The sequence below is a fragment of the Thamnophis sirtalis genome, unplaced genomic scaffold (assembly GCF_051295495.1).
Source record: "Thamnophis sirtalis isolate CommonGarterSnake01/CBP01778 unplaced genomic scaffold, rThaSir2_p1.2 scaffold_14, whole genome shotgun sequence".
NCBI lineage: Eukaryota > Metazoa > Chordata > Lepidosauria > Squamata > Natricidae > Thamnophis > Thamnophis sirtalis.
Window position 1 is genome coordinate 33,905,469 of NW_028261394.1, and position 21,605 is coordinate 33,927,073.

Below are 21,605 nucleotides of genomic sequence, written 5' to 3' on the forward strand. Positions count from 1 at the left end.
AACAATGCTGCACATCCAAAGAGAGAAATAAATATGAGCAATTGATGAAAGTAGATTTTCACCATAAGCTCCACCACTATTGAACCCAAATCCAACATCACATGCACCTAAGAGTATGAAAGTTCTTGTGCTGCAATTACACAATGCTGCTTTTGCCCTTTGAATAGAAGTTGCAGTCTTGAAGACATCTCTGAAGTGGAAATTGTAGGAACTTGAATGGATGGTGGGGTTAAAACTGCATGGCAATGTATCTCATATGGCAGTGATGGCTAATGTTTTTGCCATCATGTGCCAAAAGTGGGGATGGTGGTCGTGCCCACATATGCCCACACCCATAATTCTATGTGCCCCCATGCATGCGCACATGACTCCCTACACTTGCATGGCCATCCTCCCCTTGCTTTTGGCACATGATGGCACAGTTTACCCATTATTTTTTTGCCCTCTGGAGGCTTCAGGGAAGCCTCCTGAAGCTTTCAGAGGGAGAAAAACGGACTTATGGGTAACCCAGAAATTTATTCTCAAATTAGGGCTGTTTTTTGCCCTCCAGAGGGCAAAACTAGGCTTCCCTGAAGCCTTCAGAGGGGAAAAATGGCCAAAAATGAAGGCCAAAATCAGCTTGCCAGCATGCGCATGGCGCTTGTGTGCCTAAGAAATGGCTGCACATGCCACCTATGGCACGTGTACCATAGATTCGCCATCACAGCTATATGGTTTTTTAAGCACTATCCTAGTTCATATCCACTCTCATTTTAAGGTAAAACAAGATAAACAAACAGTGGCAAACAGCTTCTGGAATGATGTCGCAAGTGGTCAAGGTTGCTATTTTTGATTGTTTCACAAGATACCTTTCTTTCTAATAAGTGGTTGTGGCAGAGTTTACTAACAATGATAAACTGTCTTTAGGGACAACATTATTGTCTTTAAAAACACATACAAGTAAATAAATCATAACATATTTTTCTGCCTTTGCCTTAGGAAAAGCACTCTTGAATTCAGAATTTCCTACATTTATTTGCTTCTTCGGTGAACTTAACACCCCTATTATCCTTCTTCTGATTTATACAAGAAAACAATACAAGACAAGATATACGGACAGGTTTTTATCCATCAAACTCTCTTTCTTATGCTGTTTTAACAATGCACAGAACTGCATTTGTATAGAGTTAAAAACTCATATATTCCTACAAGTGTTTTTTTGCTGGAGAGCAGCAGTGTTTAATGAATCCCTGGGCTTTGGTAATGCAAAGGGAGGGTGATTGGAAAAGCAAATGAATGCAAAGTGTTGAAAAATACAGAGCTGAAAACTTGACTTTTGTAAAAACTAAAAACACTACAAATCTAAAAACACTGAAAGCTAGTATTCTAGAGATTGTGCTACTGGTCTCGGAATGCACAAAGAATGAGATAGAGGTCATACTGAAATCATAAAACAGAGGAAAGGAGCAAAATCAGCCTCTCACTCCTACACATCCCAGGGTTTGCATAGATTATTATAACAAGCTTCATGTGAAATCAATCCTATGCATATTCACCCAAAACTCAGTATCTAACTGAGCATTTGTGTTCAAATTGTAACCTATCCGAATACTGAAATTGTATTTAAAATGCACTAATACAGATCTCATTTGGGACCAGAATAGGTGGAATTTAAAAGAATGGTTATTGCATTTCTGACATTTAACACCTACTTCATTTAATAAGCGCTCAGTGGGCACACTGCCTCCAGTGTAAATGATTTTGGATAGCTTTCAAAGGACAAGAGGCTGAAAATCTATAAACAGTGGCAGCCAAGCAATCTACAAGTCTGATTAGTGACTCTCCGAGTTTTTCTTGATTCACCTTCAAGAGGTGACACATATCTGCCAAGGTCGTGAGGGATCAATAGGTGAACTGGCGGTAGACAGGCAAAGGTAGATTTTTCATTCTTCATTTCCTAAGTTGCAGAGTATTTAAGATTTATAATCACATCAAGGCATCATTAAAAATATTTTATCAGGTCCAGTCTGAAGGTTCCCCACCAGAAATGAAGTCCAGAGCATGTAAGGCAAAGCAGTAATCCATATGCAGCTTCCTGGTGTTGGAAGAAATATCCATCTGGTTCAGTTCCAAGTGGGGAGAAAGACAATGGAAACATGGAGGCTGATTGGAAAGATGGTTTATTGATGGACAGGACCACGTAGGTTTGATGTCCTGGGCAGCTGACCACATGGAGTTGAGAGAGACAGAGAGAGAGAGAGAGAGAGAGAGACAGAGAGAGAGAGAGAGAGAGAGAGAGAGAGAGAGAGAGAGAGAGAGAGAGAGAGAGAGAGAGAGAGAGAGAGAGAGGTATTTATACCCTCTCTTGGGCCTTGCCCTTGAGCTTCCTCTTCCTGTGCAAGAAATGCATTCTATTGGTCATCAGACTCCCAGGGGGCTATTCGGGGTCATAGCTGAGGTTGTCTGAGATAAGTTTGGTTGATCCTTGCTGGGTGATGCAATGAAGGGGGCTTGGTAGTGCCATGTGGTGAGCTCTGCTGATAGATAATCCTATTGTCCTGGAGGGTCATGTCTTAATCCCACCATCCTGGAGCTGAAGGTCTAATTGTCTTGTAGATAGGCTAGCCCAGTCCTGCTGGGGCTATTAACAAAAGTGGGGGCTGCTTTCCAAGAGCATGTTTCTTCTTTAGGGAAATATAATAGCAGACAAACAGCTGGAGCATGTTCTCGATGTGCATGTGCACAGAGTTGCCAGATGAAGGGAACATCTAAGGAACAAGGGTCGACTTGGGAGTATGGCCACAGGTGGATGGCCGCTCCCAGAGGAAATAAAAGAGGAGCGCAAGGGGAGTGGAGTTTGCAGGAGACAATTAGTTCGCTTAATTGGTTCATGACTCTCCAAGACTCCTTGCCAAGTTTTACACATATCGACCTGGCAACTCTCCAAGAGGAGCGAAAGGGGAGGGGTGTTCGCAGGAGACAATTAGTTCATTCCTGAATTCTTGCCAAGTATTGTGGCATCTGAAAGATATCGGCCTGGCCACTCTCCTAGCCTGAAAAAGGTTGGTAATTGTGAGCTATCTTGAAAGACTATGGGCCAAAAAACTTTGCTGGAGAGCAATTCACTGTAAATTAAGTAAAAGGGGTTTATCGAGACAAGGACTCGGTTTTGTGCTGCTGGGGAAGTCTAGGTCAGAACACTATCCTGTTGACTCAGATGGTGGTTACAAACACTACTAGCTGGATAAAGAATCTCATATCTGCAAACACAAAAGTGGGATTAATTCAGATTCACATTTCTTAGGTTTATTCTGATTACTGCTGAAATTCCAGGGTTTTAGGAAAACTTCTATGCCATTCTTATGAGAAGATGCTATGTGACTGGAACCTTTTTCAATCCTCTGGGTAGTTAATATTCCTTAACTCACGGGTCAGCAAACTTAAACACTCAAAGAGCCATTTGGACCCATTTCCCACTTAAAAGAAAACACCGGGAGCCACAAAGATCCTAACCGGAAGCCCCCTGTTCAATTCTGGAGCTGACCGGAAGTTCAGTTCCCCCACCATAGAGTCTCCTCTTAGCGCAGCATACTTTTTCCTCCACCTGTCATAACCGAAAGCCTTATCAATTGTGGAGACAACTGGAAAACCCTCCCCTTGCCATAGAGTCTTCTTCTGGCGTACTGTGCTTCTCCCCCCATCCCGGAAGCTCCTCTCAAAATTGTGGTGCCGACAGGTGATGGAGCCACAGCAGAGGGAGGAAAGAGCCACATGCAGCTCCAGAGCCGCAGTTTGCTGACCCCTGCCTTAACTGATTTACTTGTTGGCATGTGGCATAGATAGAGACCTTTCTATCAAATGTGCATGGTTATGATACCCAAGAGAAGAGGTTATTTACGTCACAAAAATCTAGAAGGACAAACTTCCTTCTGTACTGACAAAACTTCTTGGATGAGAAGCGAAATATTTTCAAAGAAAACACCAAGAAACTCCACTTGCCTTTTGAAAAAAGCAGTTATGGGACAATATCAGAAAGTGAAGTAGATTTTGAAATGATCTAAACATGTGAAGGCGTTGATTTAAAAAATGCATTAAGGGGAGGGGGGAAATCCAAGATGTTAAATCTAAGACAAGGGTAAAGTATTCTGCAGAGAAATTGATTGGAAAGTGAAGTACTAAATCTGTTGAATGCATCCTTTATTGCCTCTTCTGCATGTGCTTTAAGAACTGTATGAAAGGAGGAAATGAGCCAAACCTGAACATTTTTATATCTATTGATCTCAAAAGGAGAAAGCAGGAAAAGGAGCCTAATTCTCTCCAGTGAAATCAATGGCATTTAGATCATACAATATACAGCTTTGTTTCCTTGAAACTTTTCTTTTCTAAAAAATAAAAAAAATGATTGCTTAATACACCACAAAATGTCAGAAAGCATTAGAATCACATCTCAAACATATTGGCATTACTACCTACCCGCGCCCCCAAATCAAGAAAATAAACTGTGACAAGAAAATGAAGCATTTATTTATTTTTGATCTAATGATTTAGTTTGAAGATAATAAAGGAACAATTACTTTGCTTTGAAAAATCTTTGCTTTAATCAGAAATAGCCATTGTCCATGCCTATTACGTAAAATAACAGATGGATTTATAGTTGTGTTTAGTAGATCTGTGTGTGTATATATATTTCATACATATGCTCATCCATATCTTGACTGAATGGATATTTAAATGTATTATTCATCTGAATCATGATGGAAAGGATTAAAATGCTAGCTTTGAATCTGAAAACACCAGCTTCAAATGTCCAACTACTTATTAAAGAACAGGATATAAATAGTTTTTCCAGGAAAAAAGTAATAAAGATGGTAATGGAATTACAAAATACCTAATTTTTTCCTCTGTTATTTCATTGGTCTTTATAATAAAAAAAATCATTTTATCATTAATTCAGTAAAAATACCCCTGTCCTCTCTCCCCTCCCTTCCCTTTCCTTCTCTTTTTTAGAGCCTCAACTTAATTTTCAACATAATATTTGGTTTTTGAACATCACATGTAAGATAACTTGGTAGTCCTTCTTATTCTACATTGATCACAATTTACTCAACAAATTACCAATCTGGAACATTCTAATCTCTTCAGGTGAATATAATATTGTTGTGTAATTTGCTAAAAAAAAATACAGTAATTGTAGAAGGTGCAAGATCACCTTGCAGTCCAAGAAGTCTTCTCCAGCACCATAGTTCAAAGGCCTCAATTCTTTGGCGCTCAGCCTTTCTTATGGTCCAAATTTCACAGCCGCACATTGCAATTGGGAAAACCATAGCCTTTACTATACACACTTTTGTTGGCAGGGTGATGTCTCTGCTTTTTAGTCTGCTGTCTAGATTTGCCATAGCTTTCCTCCCCAGGAGCAAGCGTCTTTTAATTTCTTGGCTGCAGTCCCCATATGCGGTGATCTTAGAGCCCAGGAAAATAAACTCTGTCACTACCTCCATTTCTTCCCCATCTTAAGACAATACTGAAAGTAAAAAAAATTTCTCCCTGTTGCTCACACAATACTTCTGAAACATTACACACCTTCATACTTGTGAGATTCTTACTCTTTTTTTTATAACTATTTAATCAGGCTAATTGCCAATATCAACATATGGACTTGTCCAAGTTCTCCTGAAGCAATATTTGGTGCCTGGTAACAATTCTGATTGGCTTCTTCTAAACTTTAAACAAAAAGTCACTTGAAGCCAACCACTTAATAAAACAGTATAAATGTGCTGCAGCTGCCAAAAAAGCCAATGCAGTCTGGAGCTGTATTAACAAGGGGATAGAATCAAGATCACAAGAAGTGATATTACCACTTAATAATGGAGCGGTATGACCACACTTGGATTATTGCATACAATTTTGGCCACTGCAATATAAAAAAAGAGGTTGAGACTCTGGAAAGGGTGCAGAAAGAGTGACAAAGATGATTGGGAGGTTGAAGGCTAAAGCATATGAAGAACGATTGCAGGAATTGGGTATGCCTTGTCTAGTGAAGTCTTCATTAAGTGATTACGACTGGGACCAGCAACTCAGCCATTAAGGAAAAAGTTGCTAAGTGAAACTCCCACTGTGTTTATGATCTTACTTCAGCTTTACTTTGATTTACAGACCAGTGAAGATCAAAAGTGCAAGGATATGTTGCAAAATTACTTTTCCGTCATGGTCACAACTGCAAATAGTCACTAAATGAGGCAGTTACCAAAAGAGGGCTAGAAAAAAAACATCCATAAGCTTTGGCTGGCCTACATGGCTCCTTTCAGCTCCATAACGGTATAATTTTAACAGCATCCTTTGAAAATCTTTTGTGAAACTGAAGGGTTTTTCTGTGGTTCATTAACATGTTTTATGTCTCCTACATGAATTTGACCAATTCAATTTTAAGACCAACTAAACCAGTTGTACTGGGCAAATGGCAACTAACTACAGTATGCCATCCCTAACATTTCTGCTTCAGGAAAACCAAATGAAAGAAAATATATTTTTTCCACTACATTGTCAAAGAGATTCTCTCTAACCTTGGTGACATGAATCACAGAATTCCAATTCTTTCTCAGTGGGTAGAAAAAAGTCATTTCTGGGGAAAACATTTTACTTAATTGCTCAATTTTGGAAAAGTCCCTATCTCAGCACGTGTATGTATATGTATATCTTTCTGTCTCTCTCTGTCTCTGGCCCTCAGAATAATAATAGTAATTAAAAAAATATGACGATATCTTTATTGTCATCTCTTTCTCTCTCTCTCTCTCTCCCTCCCTCCCTTTCTCTCTCTCTCTCTCTCCCTCCCTCCCCCTCTCTCTCTTTCTCTCTCTCTTTCTCTCCCCCCACCCCCAACATCACTGAATCCTACATAGGTCCTATAGGTAAAGGTAAAGATTCCTCTCCAAATTAGCATCCTGTTCACCCGAGGTGGCTCGAACAGGCTGAATCCCACCCCTGGTTAGACCCAATTTTGGCAAATGAATATGAAGACCCAAGCAAGATGGGGAAATTACCCCCCAAAACCCACCCACTGTTGAAACCATACTTCTGCATTTTTATTAGAAAATGTATATAGATGTATTCATGAAGGCTCAGTTCAAAGGAAATAACATCATTTTACCAGGATATTTTTTCTATGTGTACCAGTAAAGTAATGAATTCCCTTAAGATGTATCTTAACTCTACAATTTAAGTAGCTTTTAATTTAGTTATATGAACAGTGCAGGTCAAACATACATTCTGTGGGTGTAATTATCATCATTTAAATTCTGCCTGCCTTCCTCAGTGTAGTTATCTGGTTGCCACTATTATAATCTATTCATGCGATTCTGAACAATATTAAATCCCCATTTGTATCTACTGTTGTTTGCATCACTTAATTAATCATGACGGAAGGTGAGGACACTACAGAAGTATTAACGCTAAGTTGGAAAACAATGTATGTAGACAGGTTTTTGCCTCACGCTAATAAGATTGAAATGGCATCTATGTACTATAAGCAGGGAAAGAAGCATTGTAATTGAGATATGGGCACAACTGCATAAGTACTGTGTAAGCTTGAATAATCCAATCTTAAGTCTTAAGGAATTCCATTGTTCTCCATATATTACAGAGAGCAAGCATAGTGAAGTGGATGTTATGGAAGTTAAAAATAAATTTAAATACCCTCCACATTTTGATTTTGCTATAACCTTAAAACAGCCGTCAATAGAAATATTAATTGTGCACTTAAAGAGAATCATAAAACCCACTAATGTGTTATTTGTCAAGCCTGAGGAAAAACAGGAGAAATTAAAATGGCAAAAAACTGCCAAGTTTTGGTTCTTCTGTTTGGATTTTCCACAGCAAATGCTGCAATTCAATCCAGAGAAAGGAGTGTAATAGAATTCATTAAAATCAGTGGATCTGAAATCTACTTTTGGACTTGTTTGGGGTTTTTTATGTTCATAATACAGTATGAAAGTAAATTTATAGCAAAAGCCAGTTCATTGATGAGTCTTTATAATGGTGAGGTGACAGCAAAATTTCTTAGAAGTCCAGTCCATGTCTATGGAGATTCTCGATCATCCAGGTCATGGTTGTCTCAAAGGCGCTTTTCAAAAGGCCATCAAACTTTCTTAGTTCTCCTGAAGAAGCTTCTTGGATGAGAAGCAAAATGTTCTCAAGGCAAAAGAGCCAAGAAAGTCCAGTTGCCTTTTGAAAAGCAGTTTTGAGACAAGTCCAGTCCATGTTTGTAATGATGAAAATAATGTCATAGTTCCAAGGATTCAGTGGAATTGAACTTGAGGCCGAGACACAGAAATCTAGTTGAACAAAGTCAAAACAGAGTTTTGTGCAAGTGAGTATGGACAGAAACTCTAACAGAGGTTTTCCACTACCCATTCATTCTAGGATGGCTTCTTTAACTCAAGGAACATAGATGTTCTGATCTAGGCTTCCCCAGCAGCACGAAGCTGAGTCCTCATCCTGATAAACCCCTTTTATTTAATTTACAGTGAATTCCTCTACAGCAAAGTCCTTCCTCTTCCACAGTCTTTCAAGATAGCTCACAATTACCAACCATTATAAGGCTTGGAGAGTGGCCAGGCCAATCTCTTTCAGATGTTGTGGTACTTGGCAAGAATGCAGGAATTAACTAATTGTCTTCTGCAAACACTCTCCCCTTTCAGTCCTCTTTTATTCCCTATGGGAGGGGCCATTCACCGTCCACCTGTGGCCTTACTCGACCATGTTCCTTAGCTGTTCCATTTGTCTGGCAATTCTACACGTGGACACTGGGAACAGGCTTCAGCTGTTTGTATGCCTCACTGATGTTTTACTCTGAAGGCAGATAACTGGCTTCTGACACAGAGCCCTCATCAGAGCCTTCCTCAAACTCCAGGACTGGCCCTTGTTCCTCCCCAACCTCCTCACTGTCTGAATCTGCTGCCAGCTCTGCTAGCCACTGGCAGGTCACAATAATAGATCCTTCCCAGTTACAATTCTGATTCTGGAAGAGGCCACAACTCTTTATGAGCCTGACCCTTCAATCTGGCATTTTCCTTCTCCTGGTTCTTTGCCCTTTATCCCAGTTGCAATGACATTCCTTTGGGATCACAAGTTAAGGGATTCTTCCAGGGATTGAGAAGTGCAGGTTCTAAGACGTGAAAGAGATTGACTTCTTTCTAGATTACATCCTCATGAGACAGAATTACATGCTTCGGGCACAATTCAATTCACAGAATCCCTGTGTTCATCTTCTGACAACTCTTCTTCTCGGAGATGCCACTGAAGTCAGTGAGATCAATTTCCAGAGCAGCTTGTATAGCACCGTTGCACAATCTATTTACTGTCAACGGACTTAAAAGCCTGAAGTATAATCCCCTGGAAACCATACAGTTGGCAGGCTTGAAGTATTCTCACCTACTCTTTCTTCTTTCCCTTTGGAAGTCTGCATCATTCTTCCCCCAAGCTGCAGAGAAAGGATTGCTAAACCTTATGGGATATCTGATTTCCCCCCCTTTTTTTTTTCATTAGGCCTTTAAATTTAGGCTGAGGGTGGAGACATCTGCAAAGGGAGATCTGGATAGCAAAAGCAGCAACTTGCTGTAAGCTTGGTCCCATTGGTGTGTGGCTGTGATGCCATGCATATAGGGCACGTTTATCATTTGGATGAAAGCCTCTGACCACATTGACATAACATCAAAATGAGGGCTACACATTGATCCCTTCCTTGCACAGCCTTAATCCTGTTGTGTAACTGTATAAATCAGTGATGGCTAACCTTTTTGTTGTTGTGTGCATGCACGTGCACCCATAATGCAATGCATGCACGCCTGCCACCCCATGCATGTGCACAAAATTCCTTCATGCTTCCCCTGCCCCTGTGCAGGCGCATGTGACCTCCCCACCCATGCACACACATCTTCTGCATGCACCCCAACTCCGTACATGTACTGCAGAGACCCGGAAACCAACTGGCTGGCAGGAGGCATGCATGCATGGTGGAGCTGAGGTGGAGTGATGGCTTGTGTGCCCACAGAGAGGGCTCTGCATGTCACCTTGGCTGCCTGACATACGGTAGGTTCTCCATCGCAGGTATAAATGATAGATTGAACTTTATTCCTCTGGACTCTTCTTTACCCTTTCTCACCCAATACGAGGAAAATAAATTGTGGGAAGCACTGTCATATTTTCACAAGATGCTGCCGCAGAACACTCACCATCTCTGATGTTATAATAAACATATTGATCTGCCTTTGAATCTTCCTGCAGTAAAATTGGCTTCCAGGGTAAAGTTGACTTTCACTCAAGGTTCTCTATTACATGTTAGAGCACAAAAATAGCCAATCCATTTTGCAAAGCACGCCTTGTTATCTGGATAAAGTATGAAACAATGACAAAGTCTTCAAGTTTAACTTTCTATATGATGTTTGTTACCTCTATAACTGCCTGGTTTGGTTCTGTAAACCAACAAGACAGACATAAACTTCAGAGGATAATTAGAACTGCAGGAAAAAAATATGCTACCAATCCGCCTTCCACTGTACACTGCATGAGGGCTGTGAAAATATTTGCAGACTCCTCACACCCTGGACATAAATTGTTTCAACTCCTACCCTCAAAACAAGCTATAGAGCACTGTACACCAGAACAACTAGGCAAAAGAACAGTTTTTTCCCCAAATGCCATCACTCTGCTAAACAAATGATTCCCTCACTACTAACAAACTATTTACTAAATATGCACTACTATTAATCTTCTCATTCCTATCACCCATCACCTCCCACTTATGATTGGTATGACTGTAACTTTGTTGCTTGTTTCCTACAATTTATATTGATTGTTTCCTAGTTTGATTTGATTGCTTATTTGTACCCTTATGATTCATGACAAATGTATCTTTGCTTTTATGTACACTGAGAGCATATGCACCAGAGATAAATTCCTTGTGTGTGGCCAATAAAGAATTGTATTGTATTGTATTGTATTGTATTATGGTATTGTATTGCATTGTATTGCATTCTGTTCTGTTCTGTTCTGTTCTGTTTTGTTTTGTTCTATTCTATTCTATTCTATTCTATTCTATTCTATTCTATTCTATTCTATTCTAGTTCTGAGTCACACATTTACAATTAGAGGAAATGCTTCCAATTCCTGGATGGCAGAGCAAAGACTAATCCCAGGAAACCAGTTTCTCTTCTTCAATATGTATTCTAAGATTGGACTGTACATTTCTAGGACTGAAAAGCTGGCTTGGCCTGTTTTGATTCTGATTTACTCTATGTATTAATTTAATATTGCTCCTGACTTACAAAGTACTTTCTATCACCAAGTGTGAATGAGAGAGAGAGGGGGGGGGGACAAACAATCAAATCAATAATGGCATTAATCATTTCCACGATTTCATTTTGATGAACTGAGTAGCTGACTTTTCTACCAAATATCTACTTAGCCCCTTGTAGTGAAATTGCTTGACTAACAGCTACACATCAGAATGCAATAATTCACAAATCTTAAGCCTGGAACCAACTGCATATTATATTTTGAACCCTGTCACATGTCTGGGGTTCTATCTCTCATGTCTTTATATGTGTCTATTTAGTACAAGCAAAATATTCCACATTCTGGTTTACCATTTTGTAATGTGGAAGCTTTAAGACAGGGGTGTCCAAACTTGGGAACTTTAAGACTCGTGGACTTCAACTCCTAACTTGGCTGGCTGGGGAATTCTGGGAGTTGAAGTCCACAAGTCTTGAAGTTCCCAAGTTTGGACAACCCTGCATTAAGAGATCTGCATTCAGAAGATTTGTCTTACATATCCACCCTAAGTCATCAACTCCACTTACTTTCATTCATGAGGGATCTATTCATGCTTACGTCAAGTCGCAAAGCATTCCAGAGTCTGCTCTCGAGTTGCCATGGGCAGGAGAGGGCAGAACTGACAGAACAGATCGGCAGCCATGTTCTGAAGCACATTCCACATGATCCTTTTTCAAGGTTGGATCTCAGATTACTGGAGCTGGTCTAAGAGGCATGTTTTTCTACAACCCGCAAAACTGCCTTGTTTGAGAATGTAATTTAGGACACACAGGGAGGAGGTGGGAAACAGGGTCAGAGTTCAGCCGTAAATTACATGCAGCAGAGTTGACTTCACTCGGGTAGTTGCCGACATGTAGCTCCTAATAAATAACTGGATTTCTTTTGAAACTTTTAAATAAAAAATTAAAAAAAGAAAAATAAAGTTGGCTCAAGGGTAATGAGTTAATTGGGGGCATTAAAACCCTGACAGCTTCTTCGTATGGCAGTTAAAACCACTATCTCTGAAGGCTTTATAATTTTTAGAATGGAAAGTAATTGTATGAAATAGTATAAGGTCTCCTGCTTGAGATGGTTGGACTAGATCTCTAAGGACCCTTTCAACCTTTCTGTTCTGTTCCGTTCCATTCTTCTCATGAGAAGAATTACAGGTATGGAATGGAATGGAAGCTTTAAGAGATGTGCATTGAGAAGATTTGCCTTACATATCTACCCTAAGTCATCAACTCCATTGGGCAAACCTAGATCACTTACTTTCATTCATGAGGGAAACTTTAAGAGATCTGCATTGAGATTTTCTCCCCTTCTCCAGAAATCATAAGACTCTGATGGTGAGCCTATGGCAAGCTTGCCAGAGAGGGCAGTGGGCATCAAGAGCCAAGGTGGCGCAGTGGTTAAATGCAGCACTGCAGGCTACTGCTAGATCAGCAGGTCAGCGGTTCAAATCTCACCGGCTCAGGGTTGACTCAGCCTTCCATCCTTCCGAGGTGGGTAAAATGAGGACCCAGATTGTTGGGGGCAATATGCTGACTCTCTGTAAACCGCTTAGAGAGGCCTGTAAGGCCTATGAAGCGGTATATAAGTCTACTGCTATTGCTATTATTGCTATTGCTATCTGTGCTGTCACCAGTTGGGCTTCAGGTTTCTGAAGCTCTATTGTGCGCGAAGACCAGCTAGCCATCAAGCATGTGTGTGCCATAAACCCAAAGACCAGGTGGTCAGAACATGCATGTACACCAGCCACCTGGTCTTCAGGTTTCTGGTGCTTTGGTGCATACACGTGTGCATAGGCACACATTCCAGTTTGGGCACTGGGTGCGTAAAGATTTGCCATCACTGTCATAAGAGCTAAGAAGGTCTTTCAGGAACAAGTGAGCTGTTTTAGAGTGGGCTAAAGCTGGTGCAGAGGAAGGGGACAATTCAAAAAGTAGATTATTTGTTTATTTATTCCTAAACTTTTTATATTCTTTGAAAATATTAATTTAAGGGAAATCTATGAGAAACAAGATGACAGAAGAGGTATCTGTCCTAGTAGAAATTATAGCCTCTGTGTCTTTTGCAATAACCCCTTTTCTGAAAGAAAATGCTGTTAAAAACTTTTTTGTACTGCATATTGGTCCCTTTTGACCAATCTATTTCAAATGTATTATTGTTGCCCAATTAATTAAAACCACACAAACAATTTTGTCTTCAAAAGAGGGTTGCATCTGGAAAGTATTTCCCCCCCCTGTTCAATGATTTTGGGGACTGAAATCTCAGTGCCTCTAATTCTTTAGAATAATTTCAGGGCCTATTTTTGCTTGGAAAGTCCATTCAGTTTAGGAGGAGAAACAATTGATTTATGACAAACACAAAATTGAGTCCCAGGTTCCAAATAAGGATCTTCCTAATTTTCCAGTAATTAAAACCATTGATAAATATTCAGTGATAATTTCTGGAGATTATCATTTATCTGTTTCAATCATTATGTTTCTCACATATGCAGCAAGCAGAATTGATTCTATTTCTCTTAAACATGGCCTTCATCCACAAACACAGAGAGGGGGGAGGGGGGAGGGAGAAAAAGAAAGACTCAATATTTTCTCAATAGTTCTTTTTTCTTCCCCACAAAATGCTACAGAGTTTGGTCTTTGTTTCATCACAATTCTAATAAGAATAGGCTTTCTTTGGTGATAAATGCTGCATTGATGCAAGTTGGTTGGGATTATCTAAAAAAAAAAGCTTAAGATCAATTGTATTTCTAAATTCCTTCTGTTGGATTCAAAAGCAGCATATTCTTACTGTCTATCTAGTGGGATTATTAATGATGTGATTCAAATTTGAATGAGAGATAGCCAAGGAATTCCCAAGACTTGGAGCTTAAAATTATTGTCCTGAAAGTAGGGGAAAAAAGCATACAGCTTCAAAGCTATTGCCTGTATGTGTCTATCCATGTAATTATCAGAAGTTGAGGTCAGCTCTAAACTGATCTGGCTACAATTGAGTTAAAAAGAATTCCAAACAAGTGAATCTGATAAAAAATAAAAATAGATTTTGATATCTACTTAATGGCTTGAAAAGATGTATATATATATTATGAGATTCACTTGTTTAGAAGTTTTTTTTAAAATTCAAATGAATTACATCTACTTGAGGGCTTGAACAGGGACACAGTGGCTCTGTGGCTGAGCTTATCAATTAAAAAGGTTGGCAGTTCAGCGGTTTGAATCCCTAGCACTTCATAACGGAGTGAGCTCCTGTTACTTGTCCCAGCTTCTGCCAGCCTAGCAGTTCCAAAGCATGTAAAAATGCAAGTAGAAAAATAGGAAACAACTTTCGTGGGAAGGTAACAGTGTTCCGTGCGCCTTCGGCATTTAGTCATGCCGGACACATGACTATGTAGACGTCTTCGGACAATGCTGGCTCTTCGGCTTTGAAACGGAGATGAGCACTGCCCCTTAGAATGACTACCACATATATGCGAGGGGAACATTTACTTTTACAGGCTTGACCATTTGGATTGAAGCATCATGCCACATATCTTTGCTGAGATGTTAGATGTTCACAAACACACATCTTTTCTCCTCTCTTTTTCTCTGACAGATTCTCTAAACATGGCAATAGCAATAGCAGTTAGACTTATATACCGCTTCATAGGGCTTTCGGCTCTCTCTAAGCGGTTTACAGAGTCAGCATATTGCTCCCAACAACAATCCGGGTCCTCATCTCACCCACCTCGGAAGGATGGAAGGCTGAGTCAACCTTGAGCTGGTGAGATTTGAACAGCCGAACTGCAGAACTGCAATCAGCTGAAGTAGCCTGCAGTGCTGCATTTAACCACTGAGCCACCTCGGCTCTTGGCAGAGAAAAAAAATATTTCTTGGTTTTTAATAAAAACCTATGAGACTGGTAATGATTACGGAGTTAGGCACTAGGATGTGCAAAACCCAGGTTCTGGTCTAACTCAACCTTGGGAATAAATAATTGGCAGTTAATAATTTAGGACCCATCATTCTCTCTTCAGTCTAGGTCAAAAGATTGGCAGAGTGATAATCTTGGAGAAAAAGGTTCTATGAACCACTGTAGAATAAATCTAAGAACTGAAGATGCACACATTTCTACATCAGTGAGTTTGAAATAACTTGAAGTTTAATAAGCAAAATAAAATGTGGGAGAAAACAAAGAAGACAGCTTCAGGGTGGGGTCAAATGCATCATCAGTCTGGCACACATGAAAGAGACAAAAGTCCAGTCCCCCTTTAGATCCATTGACTCTGATCTGGCACCAATTTGGCTTGACCATTAGTAGATCAGATGCTTGTGTGTAGGTTGCATGGAATAAACCCAGAGTGCTCCTGGTTTCTTGCCTCTGATGAAAACCTATATCTATGCTTACTTCTAATAGCTAATCTTGACTTTAATTTCAGGTCCTCCAGCTTAAATAGAAAGTGTCTCTTTAAATAGAAGTGTCATTGCAGCCCCTTTAGTAGAGAAAAGTCATTTAGTAATGAAGTTGTCATCTTTTCAATAGCACTTGAAGGTTTATTTTCATCTATGAAGGCCTTTAAAGGAAATACATTATGTCTATTTTACTTTAATGAAACAGGATTTTGCCCCTATGCTTTGTGTTTCTTTGTTAACAACCCCTGCTGTTGTTAATGTGCTTTTGCTTTATGTATCTGAATGATTGTTGTTTTGAACCATTGGCTTTAATTATTTGTACCACTGTTGTTTTATTTTACATGTTTGCAATAAGTAAACATTAAAAACCCCAAAACCAACAATAACAGGAAAACAGAAAACTGCCTGGTCACATTTGTAATTTATTATTTTAGTAACTTAAACAAATACATAGATAGATATATGGTATATGATATATGACAGATGGATGGATGGATGGTTGGATGGATGGATGGATGGATGGATGATGGATGATAGAAGATAGATAGATAGATGGATGGATGGATGGATGGATGGATGGATGGATGGATGGATGGATGGATGGATGGATGGACGGACAGATGGATAGGTGGATGGATGGAAGATGGATGATAGAAGATAGAGATAGACAGATAGATAGATAGATAGATAGATAGATAGATAGATAGATAGATAGATTTTATTTGCACCAATATGGACTTGGGGTTCAGTTTATTGTGGGGGAGGGAGGAACATTTAGGAGTATAGAACCACAGTTCAGTTTAACAAAATTTTGTTCCATACAGAAAGAATCAGGAAGGTGATGGCATCTGTTCAAACTGCTATTTCCCTAATGTCTAAAAGGTCTACACAGTTCATTTTTCTTCTGTTCTGCAAAGGTCACAATTTTTCCAACTGAAAATAAACTTTCACATTTTGCCTGTTCTATAAGATCCTTCTATGACCTCATTTGCCAGAAGCGTTTCTAAATGTTCTTCTCTCTCTGGTTTGAATTCTCAGTTTCTAGAAGATTTCCTGTGCCAAAAATTAGATTAATCTCTTTTGTGAAAAGGAGAGAATATAGTATGTTTGTAGGGGGTACTATAACATATATAATAGTGAGATTTTAATTAGTTTTAATTGCTATTATAGTATCATAAAAAGAAAACAAAGCAAAACAAAGCAGTAGAATCAAATCAAAACAAATTGCAAAAAAGTCAGAGCAAACTATATATACCCCATAAATCCTAAACCAAATGTAAGAATGTAATGATAACTGCATATGCATAAAAGATGCTATGACTCAATTTTAAATAAATTAAATCTTGATCGTATTGCTTAATCTTTCTTGACTTTAATAATAAAAAAATCCAAAGTTTGGAAGCTGATACACTTTACCTATTTAACCTTTCATACCTGGTATACATGCACATTTTCAAGAAACACTTTTTGGCCAAAATCCTGGGATGGTAAATCCAAAGTTCTTGATAAATGGACATGTCTCTTCCAACAACCTAATTTATCATAGTAAGAGGATACTAAGGGACACAATCAAAAGGTATGCACTAATATATATTCAGACTTCTATCTACCTACCATCCATTCATTCATCCATCCATCCATCCATCTATCCATCCATTTTATGAAATAATCTTCTTTTAGGATCATGATTCTGTATATTGATTCATTGGACAATATTCTTCAAAAGATCATTTACATTCTCAATTCATAATTTCTTTCATACTATCATGTTGCTTTTAGTGACAATTCTTCAATCATGGTAATAAGAGATTCCACACAACACTAGGAGACTTGCAATTTGAAAAGCAAGAAAAAATAAAATAGGAAAACAGATCATGTGTATCCAGAAGGAGACCATACATAGCATGCATGTGTCCGTTTATGCATCGGGGTCTCTAAATTACAATTTTTCTAGGATCCTCTTCGTCATCCCCAGATATGAAAAATGAAATCATGCCAGATGTTACTAATCTCAAATGCACTCACAATTCATTATTAATAAGCTGTAGCCCATACTGGACAATGACACTGCATTTGTCCAGCATTGCAGATCCATACTAACATTCAGTTTGCTGCTGAACCTGAATTCTTACAAGCAACAGGAAACAACAGGTCAGTAATACCAACATGGGAGCCAGTTCCTTAATAAACTAGATATCTTTTTTGCAACAAACTAGATATCTACTCATATCTATACTAAGATCACTATTTCAGGACTCATGAAACCTATAGGCAAGACTAGAAACACCTTCACAAGCTCTTCCTCCAATATGATATATGCCAGGGTTGGCAAACCTTTTCAGCACCAAGTGCCAAAACCAGAATGCACACACGCTCACCGGTGTGTGTGCTGGAAACTGAAAGAGCAGCTGCCCGATGCGCATGTGTGCACCGGACAGTTGCTCTTCTGGGTTCTGGAATGCACGCCAGGCAGCTAGTCTTCACGCATGTGGGAGCAGCAGAACCCGGAAGATCAGCTGCCTGGTGTGCATCTGCTTGCCTGGTGTGCAGTTGCTTTCTGGGGGTCTGGCGTGTGCATGTGCGCTGGCCAGTTAGTCTTTGCATATGTCGGAGCACCGGAAACTGGAAGAGCAGCTGCTTGGTGTGCATGTGTGCATTGGTGAGTGGGTCTTCTTGTTTCTGGCAGTCCTGCGTGTGCAGAAACCAGCTGGCTGTCACGCACGTGCATGCCAGAACCCAGAAGAGCAGCTGGTGATGGTGTGCATGCCCACAGAGAGGGCTCTGTATCCCACCTCTGGCACACATGCCATATCTTTGCCATCGTGGATACATGCCATCATCTTCCAGTAATGATTCTCTTAGATTCTACAGAGGATAAACAGGAGAAGCTTTGCATAAAATAATTAACATATACAAGATTGACATCAGAACTCAAAAGAAGGACACCATAACATTAGAGCACTTCAACCTCTCAGGACTCAAAAGTGATTTTAGGAAATTGGGACTTTAACAATAGAACATCAACATGTTTCCGGCTATCTCAGAAGGGCTTAACAAACACAATTGATTTTAATACATTGCAATTGCTAATTAGTAAAGTATTTGTAATCTGTCTCACATGTAACCTTCATCTGCATAAGTAGCCTATCTTTCTTCCTCCCTTACCTTTCCTCTTCTTAAACCTTACCACTCTGTGAATCCAATTAAGATGTGGCTTATGCTTTCTATAAAGTGTGTTAGTCAGAAAAAAAGTTTATCAGACTTTTGATTATTATTATATTTTCCCCATCAAAGATGAACACAACCTATTTTCTAAATGGCCTACTGCAAGATTCCACAGAACAGGAAATATTTTCTGGTGTTCTGGATATGACCTGGCCAGAAGTGGTATTCATCAGGTTCTGATCAGTTCTGGAGAACCAATAGTGGAAATTTTGAGTAGTTCGGAGAACTGGTAAATACCACCTCTTCCTGGTCTTGCCCCCATCTGTTCTCTGCCTCCCGAATCCCAGTTGATCAGGAGGGAATGGGGATTTTGCAGTAACCTTCTCCTGGAGTGGGGAGGTAATGGAGATTTTACAGTATCCTTCCCCTGCCACGCCCATCAAGCCACGCCCACAAAGCCAAACCATGCCCATCAAGCCACGCCCACAAAACTGGTACTAAAAAAAATGAATCCTACCACCAGAACTGACCTTGCAGTAGGCTTGTTAATTGTATCTCAAACATCACAAACTACTTTATTTTCCAGAACAGATCTGACTTCATTATTTAACAATTTTTGTTTGAAAAAACCCCCAGGATTTTCTGGATTTTCATGTTATAATTCTGCCAGAAGACAATGAACATTCCTTACTGCAGCCTTATGAGATTAGAAACAAATCTGACTGTATTTTTTTTAAATGAGTCTTTTATGACGCAAAGTGTATTTAAATTTGTATATTAAATGTTGCAAACCAGAAAACGAGTTTCAGGACCTCTTTTTGCCATGAAAAAAAGCAAACCAAAAATATACCTTACATTATTTTAGGCCTCAGCATTGTGTAACAAACATCAAGACCGTTTAGCTGGAATTAGGTCTGTTCAGTGCCAGAAGTTGCCATAAGTACTAATATTTGCTGAGTTTTATTGCGCAAACTGAATATATTGTAAGGTTGCATCCATTGATGTATCCATCAGACTTCTTTCAGTAATTTATTTATTTGTTCAATTTTTATAGCTGCCCATCTCAGTCAATGATTCCGAGGCAATTTGCAATTCATTATGTATCTCCTACATCACCAGCCTGAATTGTTTGTATTATTTTTGGCTTGGAATTGTTATAGTAGACCCATTGCCCTTCATTCCCTCCCTTTAAATTAATTTTGTATCCGAACAGACATCTTTAAAACTCAATAAATATATTTTAAACAATTTAATGTAGTTTTGTGATACTTCCTGAGGTTGGTTGTTCAACTCCTTCATCACCCAACTAGGTAACGTAATAAGAGTAAGTGAGGACGGGATTTGCTGTGTGCTTCACTAATATTGAAGCCAGTATTTTGGAACCAAAGGGAAAAAAAATATATTTCTAGACCTGGAGTACATCAACCTGGTAAAATCACTATAGAAATGTCTACATTCTGTTGCCAACACTCATTTCTGATTTCAAAATTTATCCATTCGCTTGGCAAAACCTTAAAAGGGAAGGCAGGATAGCTAATGCTTTTTAGGAAACTAAATAACTAAGTGAAGGGATTTCTGGCAATGCTGTTAAATTTCTCATGGTTTGAAAGGAAAACGAGGCTGGTCCAAGCATCTAGGTATTATTTCAAATGGAGAAAGAGAAAGAGAGAGACATCTACATGCCATAAAAATGTCATCGCACACATGCTGCTCCAGTGTATTCATTAAAAACATTACTTGGAGCATTTCCCATGCTATTCCATTCCCGGCTGGCATAATTTTACTCTGGTGGCATATCTGATTAAAAAGAACCACAATAAACAAGAATACATGCAGATTATTCAGCATAAACAATTATTTCCCTTTCTTTCTCTTTCGCTCTCCTCCCACCCTGTGTTTGACAAGACTAACTGATAAATTATGATTGCTGGTGGCTTTCGCTCACTGAACCTTTGCAAGGAAATAGGAAACACACAACAGAGTGGCCAAAGACCAAATAGGCAAAATAATAAATAAATAAAAACGGACAATCACTTACTTTCTTCCATTGCTACAATGGTTATATTATGCCATGTGCTAGTTTCTCTGTCCAGCGGTGTGGCCAAAGTTATCTTTCCATCTTGAGTATTAATGTTGAATTGTCTTTCAAGGTCAGTATTCCGATCGATGGAAAACCTAGGGAATAAAGGTCCTTATTCAATTATTCACTTAAATATTTTTTTTTGCCTGATCTGAGTAGCACTTGCTCTCATAATCTGACAAATCCATGTTTGGTTGAATAGCAGCTTTGTAGCCTCTGTGGATTCACTGGGCTCGATAATGGTATAATTCATAAGGCCCAATAAATAAATAAATAAAGATGGACTGAGAATCAGGGAGCAGAATTATAGTCCACTGAGTAATTAGCTGCATGCTCGCAGCGTGAAGGTTAGGAGCCATCACTAAGATCAGTCGGTAGCAATCTTTCAAAAACTACTGCGAATCAAGAGTTAATTAGATGATCCATCACTTTTATTGGACAGCACTTGTTGTATTTCATCGTCACTGCTGATAATTCTGTCAATACATTAAGAGGGAAAGTTGTTTTCTACCTGTCTGTGTGTTTCAAAGATGCAGCACGCACTCCAACAAAAATGACTTTACAGTAATTAGATAAATATGTCATCTCTGCATGCTGCAAACCAATTCTGAAGACAATAGCTGGTTTTTGTTTTTAAAAAAGGATCTTTTCATGGGTAAAATACTTTTAAAAATGACCAT

The 21,605-nt window shown here is 39.2% G+C and overlaps 1 protein-coding gene across 5 annotated transcripts in view; it reads right to left on the reverse strand.

The window, feature by feature from the left end:
- CDH8 (cadherin 8) overlaps window positions 1-21,605 on the reverse strand; it is a 258,031-nt gene that overhangs the window by 45,473 nt on the left and 190,953 nt on the right. For all 5 annotated transcript variants that reach the window (XM_087729070.1, XM_087729067.1, XM_087729066.1 and 2 more), the window contains one exon: window positions 20,884-21,020. In XM_087729070.1, coding sequence (XP_087585196.1) covers window positions 20,884-21,020 — 137 coding nt within the window. The remainder of the gene's footprint in view (window positions 1-20,883; window positions 21,021-21,605) is intronic.